Source organism: Telmatherina bonti, assembly GCF_933228915.1.
Source record: "Telmatherina bonti genome assembly, chromosome: 4".
Taxonomy (NCBI): domain Eukaryota; kingdom Metazoa; phylum Chordata; class Actinopteri; order Atheriniformes; family Telmatherinidae; genus Telmatherina; species Telmatherina bonti.
In genome coordinates, this window is record NC_136622.1 from 10,379,598 (window position 1) to 10,387,158 (window position 7,561).

Genomic DNA, 7,561 nt, shown 5'->3' on the forward strand with positions numbered 1-7,561 from the left:
ATGCAATTCACTTCAACATAGAATAACAGCAAAGATTAGTCATAAAAAAGATTAATTATTCATCTGTGTTTTTGAATAGATTTGAAAAATATGTTTCACTATTATGCACAACAATCCAAAACAATCTAGCATCCATGAGGCTGTTAAGATCTTGAGAAAAAAAACATCAGATATGAAACTCCTGAGTCACTGAAGACAATTACAAACACTCAACTCCATGTTAACAGTTTTCCAGGGATGAGATGAGTCAATAAAGGTTACAAAAGGTTTACTTTTAGATCATCTGTGCTTTCCAAACTGCCCAAACATTTCATGTTCATAGTTTTAACATGTCTCTTTGAAAAGAGAATCATGTTTGCTTCCAATAAATAATGTGTTTTCAGCAGAAACCATTTTTGTGATAATGCAAAAAGCAGTTTGTCTGCAACCAGGTTAAAATCTCCTTTATAATATTTAAGGGACTCAGAGAGTTACAATCTGATTTGATAAAATAAATTACTATAATTACTTCGAAATACGCATCTTACCTTCATGACCTTGTCGACCTTGAGGTCCTCGAGGGATGGATACAGAGACATGCTGAACAGAAAACACAAACAGTTGTTACTAAGAGATAAAGCTGCCAAATCAACTCCTCCCATTAACGTTACACCTCAACTGGTTTTTATACTTACTTGCAAGTGTTTGGGATTTCATCATTAATATTTCATAATTAATAACACACACCACAAGAAATGAAATCATTTCCTTGTTCTCAAGATCATTTTTTCCTGCCAACGTGGTCGGTGACATCTTGCCGCTTATCCTTGACCTATCAGCCAAGCAGAACTTTTTTCTGGTGGGGCTCCAAGATCGGTGTGATTAGTCGGCGATTTCGAAGTGGGCGTGGTTAACGAGGAAAAGCATGAAGTGGAAAGTAGTCACTTCTTGCAAATGCAAGACTGAACAGATAGTTCTAATGGGCAGCTGATTGAGATGATGAGAAAGTACAAAATGAAACAGACGTGGTATTTGAAGACACAGACATCACCATGTGCACAACCTCGCTGTGGATCAAGTTTCAAGGTTAGTTGTTAATTACACATATAAACACCAACATCCCCCCCGCAGTAATCTCCACCTCGTCAAAGACTACCATCTCGTTGAGTATTGACCCAACAAAAACTTTTTTATTGTTTCTGCAGCCTTCAGAACAATCCTTTTGCTTCTAACGGAGTATGTAACAAGCTTGTAGAGCGGCCAAAGAGGGACAGACTTTCTCAAAGTCCGGCGAAGCTTCGCAGCGCTGGAATATCGAGAAAAGCTGAACATGCAGTTGGAAAGAAGCAATTTTAGATGAGCTAAACTTCAAAATATGGCTGTATTGCAAAAACACTTCCCTCTACGCTGTGTTCCTCAAGATTGTGACATCTTTGTTTGCGTCATTAAAAATAAAAAGCTTTTTTGTCAGATGTTTTCACATCACGACAGAGGAACAGAAACTTTTGTCAAAACAGAGGAAAAGCAGTGAGTCCAAGTTGTTCCATGACTGTATATCTGTAAGAAAAACTCCTCCATGACAAAATCTGCTCTTCATTAGGGAACAGAGGCAATTACAAAACAAGATATCATCTAAAACCAACAATAATTAACCAGTGCTAAAGTCACTGAAAACACCCACGTGCCACACACCACATGATGAGGAAATCATGTTCAGAAAAACACTGCACAAAATGCACAAAACATAAAGTGTGAGATGATCCACACTGCCTTTGCATGTGTACACAGAGATTCATTTTTACACCACTGAGTGAAAATAGTATCAAGTCCCTTAAAAAAGCAAACTACTTGCTCACAACCGCATCACTGTGACACCTCACTCATCCAGCTCTCCAGCCACCACTCTATTCAGATCTTTTTGCTCCTCATAGACAAGTACATCATTGTGTTAGAGGACACAGACGGGCAATTCAATACTCCGTCTGTTTGCTTTTTAGCTATGCACTTGCTTGCTTTGTATTTCTCTCTCAGATGGGTTTACAGGCCAGACACAAATAAACCTGGAAAAAGTGATGACATAACCTGATCCTTGAGTCATTTCTGCACTACCGTTTAAACAACAGGAAAAACTAAAGAAACTCGGAGAGTAAAGGAACGTCTTTTACTAATGGAGTTAAATAAACGCGAGCCTTTTGTGAAAAGCGCTGCTGCTGAGCAGAAGCGCAGAGGAAATGAGAGCATCAGAACATAATGTGCAAATAGTCTTTCACACGAAATAATTACACTGAAAATTTTATTTTGCCAGCTAAGCTAAATCTAGTCGTAATAGCTGAACAATTATTATTAATTATGCATTAATGTCTTAAGTAGATTGTTTTACTGTTATAAAACAAGGATCCTGCTCCCAAAGATTACATCTTTTAATGTAAGACTTTTTTTTTCCAAATATGTTTTAAAAAAACACAAATATTCTGATAAAGCAACAAAACTAAAACAATTTCCCCCCCTATTGTGATTTAGTCTAAGATGCCAAAAGCTGTGAAAAACTGGAAAAGTAACTTCAGTAAGCCTGAACTATTTGGTGTGATCCAAGAATGTGGTCTTTTCCCAGTTTCTTCCGGTCTGATGACACGGTTGGGAAAGAAAAACAGGGAGGGAGGGAGGCTGGAAACAGCCAAAAAAACAACTCCCACCCTGGCTGCTGTACCTGTGAAACAATACCTGCCTCTGTACATCATCCACAGCTCTGATAGATAACATAACAGTGTCCTTTACGCAGGCGGACACCTTTATCTGCTGTTTTAATGCAATAATAACTCTGTTATAAATCATCATAAGCTAATGTTTCTCCACAGCCATTAAACATTGACGCGCTTTCAGAAGGCTAAATAAATACATAGTAACTTACAATCATGAATAAGCTAACAAATGTCTGATAATGGACGCAAAATAAGGAATATTAATGAGGATAAAATTGGTCGAAGCAGACCGTCTTTGTTCCTATAAACAGATGGAAACGGAGAGCTAGCGCCGTTAGCTTTCTGGCTAAAACGAAACCAGAATCTGAGACGCTGAGAAATGCTCGCCAGCATGAATCTCACCTGGACAGTAAGAGAGGTGATCACAACTCAATCCTTTTCTAAAGAAGTTATCTCCTTTATTTTTCTGTGTCTTCGTGGCTGTGGCTCTGGACGTCGCTGAAACCTTAAGGGGACTTCTGGAAAGTGATGTCACTCCTGGCTTCCTGCTCCTGCAAACACGTCACGTGTTGACGCTTTAAGCCCCGCCCCTCACGCACTTTGACTTGCCACAAAATTTACAGGAAGCAAACTCGTGGAAATCTTTATTGTATAGACGCATTTAATGACAGATGCACTGCTGTATTGAATGGTGAGATCAGGGTTTGAAGTCTATCGCGCACACACGCGCGCGCGTACACACACACACACACACTCACACACACACACACACACGCTTGTAAGTTGACATAACACGTTTCCTCATAAAACCTGTGGCTCAGATTTTCAATCTTACCTGTCCATTCTACAGTGGCCTTTTTTTATCTGAACTGATGAGACTAAGGCAGGGCCAGATTAAAAGTGCACAGGCCCCTGGGCCCACCGTGTTCCTGGGGGCCCCTTCCCCACTATAACCATAGACTGTATATAAAGAGATGGACGGAGCCTCTGTGACGTCACCCATAGGTTTCTGTAGAGCTGGATTGAAGCTCGGTGGGCGGTTCCTACCGTCCCCATCTTGGCAGCGTCATGCCTGTTGTCTCGCCCGGAAAATACAAATATGGGCAAAGAGGTGGAGCTGAGAGGGGGGCCGTGAGCGTCATGGCGGATGATTGACATCGAGCAAACTCCAAGCTTTCTGTAGCTTAAAGCTAACCGAGATAATCTGGCGATAACAGGAGCTAACCATCTAACGGGGGTAAGCGGGCAAAAGCTAAGTCACGTTGTTAACCGGCTAAAAGCCGCGGTTGTTCTACGTTCTTCTGACTTAAAGTCGGAGATTGGTACCTGTCAATCAAAAGGACACGCCCCTAAATATGCCGAACTTCGAGATTAAATTACTTTTAAACGGGCGGGTTAGAAAAAAATTCACTCCCCCCACAGTTGCCATGAAGGTAAACCTGACCTATTAAACCGAAAATGGATTTTTGAACCAGGTTGTAAACATGTTTATTTCTGCTGTGAAGTTGGTCTTTTTAACATGGGAGTCTATGGGGATTTGCTCCGTTTTGCAGCCCCTAGTGGATGAAGGGGGCACTGCAGTTTTATGGACTTCCGCATAGGCTTCACTTTTAACCACCAGACGTTTCCGCCAGACGTTGCCGCCGGAAAGATACTGGGGATCTGCAAATCCGGTCCTTGAGGGCAGGTTTTTCATGTGTTCATGCAGCAACACACCAGATTCAAATAAATGGGTCCCTTATAGGCTTGTGCACAACTTGACAACAAGCAGTAGAGATCAGTTTTATATGAATCAGTTGTGTTGTAGTAGTAAAACAACAATACCTGCGTGACACCAGCCCTTGAGGACTAGATTTGGAAAGCCCTGCCTTACTGGGTTTGAGTCCTTGACCCTGTGAATCACAATCTTCCCATCTAACCACTGGAACATCAAGACTCACACCAAAACTTGGGCAGAAGCAGACTTTATTTTTTCTATCAAGAGGATATGTTTCTGTACTTCCACAATAGTTCAAGTGGAGAAACTGTAAAAGTTGGGGGGGTTTTTTTGTTGTTTTTTTTTTAGCAGTTTGAAGAAATATTAACCTGAAACAAATACTGGATGTGTTTGAATGATACACTATTCATTATGAAAAGCAGAAAATAACTGAAACGTACTTTACATGATGTTTCAAAACTGGAGTTTTCATTTTTCAACTTGAAAGACTTGACTCAACTTAGACTTGCGACCTGTCCAGGGTGTACCCTGCCTGTCGCCCAGTTGTTGCTGGGATAGGCTCCCAAGCTTCCCCTTGAACATGAATTGGACTGAGCAGTTAAGAAAAAGAAAGGACAAACAAACAAATAAATGAATGAATTAACTTGAAAGACTTTGGCTGTGTCCAAATGTCCACATTATTCTCGACACCTTGATTAACTACAAAGGGCTATAATGTATCGTGGACTATATTGCCTTCATTCTGCACCTCACTATAAACAAAAAGATAATTAAATCTTGCTTTACAACAAAGACAGAAATTTTATGAAAAGAACCTTAACCCCTAAAACGTACACTGTCACTGTAAAACAAACTAAAGCAGGTTCACACAGCTAATCAATAAGGTGTTAGTGTACTACCATGCAAATAAAGCTCGAAATTAATATTAATTCAAATGACATGGTCGCTGGACCCTGGCCATAAAATAGCTTCAACCCCTGGTGAGAGCAGAGAATAAAGTGAAGTCATGTGTACATCCACCTCTAAACGGCAACTTATCGCTTTGTGCCACACTGTGGGGTCTTGACAAAGACTCAGCTTGTGCGTGAGGTTCAGCAGTTCCAGCTAGATATAGTTGGACTCACCTCGACGCATGGCTTGGGCTCTGGAACCAGTACCCTTGAGAGGGCGGGACCCTCTTCCACTCTGGAGTTGTTCATGGTGAGAAGCGCCAAGCAGGGTGTGGGCATTCCCATTAGACTCCCCCTTGTGCCTGTACATTGGGGTTTACCCGGGTGGACGAAAGGGTAGTTTCCCTCCGCCTTCGGGTGGGGGGACAGGTTCTGACTGTTGTCTGTGCTTATGCGCTGAACAGCAGTTAAGAGGACCCACCCTTTCTGGAGTCTTTGGAGGGAGTGTTGGAGGGTGCTCCTTCTGGGGACTTCATTGTTCTGCTGGGGGACTTCAATGCTCACGTGGGCAATGACAGTGAGACCTGGGGGGGGGGGGGGGGGGGGGGGGGGGGGTGATTGGCAAGCATGCCCCACCCCCCTCTAAACCCAAATGGTGTTTTTGTTATTGGACTTCTGTGCTCGTCATGGATTGTCCATAATGAACACCATGAATAAGAACATTAAGAGTGTCCATATGTACACCTGGCATCAGGACTCCCTGGGCCGCAGTTTGATGATCGATTTTGTAGTTGTATCATCGGACCTGCGGCCACATGCCTTGGACACTCGGGTGAATAGGGGGGGGCGGAGCTGTCAATTGATCACCACCTGGTGGTGAGTTGGCTCAGGTGGTGGGGGAGGATGACGGTCAGATCTGGCAGGCCCAAACCTGTTGTAAGGGTTTGCTGGGAACGTCTCCCCCGTCAGAGCGAGCTTCAACTCCCACCTTCAGCAGAGCTTCAACCATTTCCCGAGTGAGGCGGGAGGCATTGAGTATGATTGGGCTGTGTTTCGTGCCTCTATTGTTGAGGCGGCCAGCCAGAGCTGGTGCCGTAAGGTCGTGGCGGTAATCCCAGAACTCGTTGGTGGACGCCAGCAGTGAGGCATGCCGACAAGCTGAAGGAATCCTACTGGGCCGTCTTGGCCTGTGGGACTCTGGAGGCAGCTGATAGGCAGCTGATGGGTTAGCAGTGGTCATTTAGAACGAAGGAGAAACATGATCCAATCAAAATGTTGAGGGGGCAGGGTTGGACATCCAGACCCGTCCAATATCCAGCCCTGCCTCATTCTCTAGTCTGCAGCCAAAACCCTCTTGAATATTTCACCCTGAAGGCTGTTGTCAAATCTTTGTGGTTTTATCCACCGTGTAACCAAAACAACAGAATGTAATTAAACTTTTGCATTTTACAGTTTCAGCCTCATGGTGTAAACAGGGCCTAATAGTGGGGCTTAAGACTGTGGAACTTTGGCCGGTTTTCTCAGCAAAGCGCAACTTTTCATGGCAAATTCAGCATCCATCTTGCTTACTACCTGCACTGTGCGTGCTCCCCAACCAGTAAAACACTTCCACAGTGATTCATCTCTTAGCTGTTGCTTTCTTTCTTCCCTCTTCCTCTAATGTCATCTGACGTTTCTTGCTGATATACAGTGTGACCGCTGGTCAGCGCGTGACATGGTGCGTAAAACGAAATTCAACTGAATGGTCACGCAAAAAAAAAAAAAAAGATGCCTCGTGACGCTGATGGAAGACTCCAGAAATGTACATATTACATGTCAACGTACCAATCAGAGGAGTGCAGAACACTAAATTTTCATGTTGGAAAGTTACATAGTGCATCTGTAAATATCACAAAAAACTGGTCCGTCTGAGTAAATCTACTTTCTTTCAATCTAAATTAGTGCATAATGATTGCAGCATTTGAAAATAAATAAAAGAATCAAAGTGGATCCTTGGTGAATATTTGTTTTTGCATCAAAGCAGACTAATTGTTATCGAGTCAATAAGAAAGTTGCAGATGATTGGTCACTTTCAATCACTAACACTACTAAGTTGCAATTCAAAGTTGCAGTAATTATTTGCACTTCAATACTTGACACAGCCTCACAAGTTGCTGTTTTTAATGTCAAAGCACTGAAAATGAGGGAACTTTCATAAGCAGTTGAAGAGCATTTCTTTTATTTTAAATACATTGGTGGTTTATCCTGCTTAGTTAACACACATAGCACAGACGTGA

General features: G+C 42.6%; 1 protein-coding gene across 1 annotated transcript in view; it reads right to left on the reverse strand.

Moving 5' to 3' along the window:
* sdcbp2 (syndecan binding protein (syntenin) 2) overlaps positions 1-3,221 on the reverse strand; it is a 17,328-nt gene extending 14,107 nt beyond the window's left edge. Inside the window, exons 1-2 of the mRNA XM_079239262.1 lie at positions 3,081-3,221; positions 528-579 (exon numbers count right to left, since the gene is read on the reverse strand). Of these exons, the coding sequence (XP_079095388.1) occupies positions 528-578 (51 nt within the window). The 5' untranslated portion in view covers position 579; positions 3,081-3,221. The remainder of the gene's footprint in view (positions 1-527; positions 580-3,080) is intronic.
* Between the last annotated feature and the right edge of the window lie 4,340 nt (positions 3,222-7,561).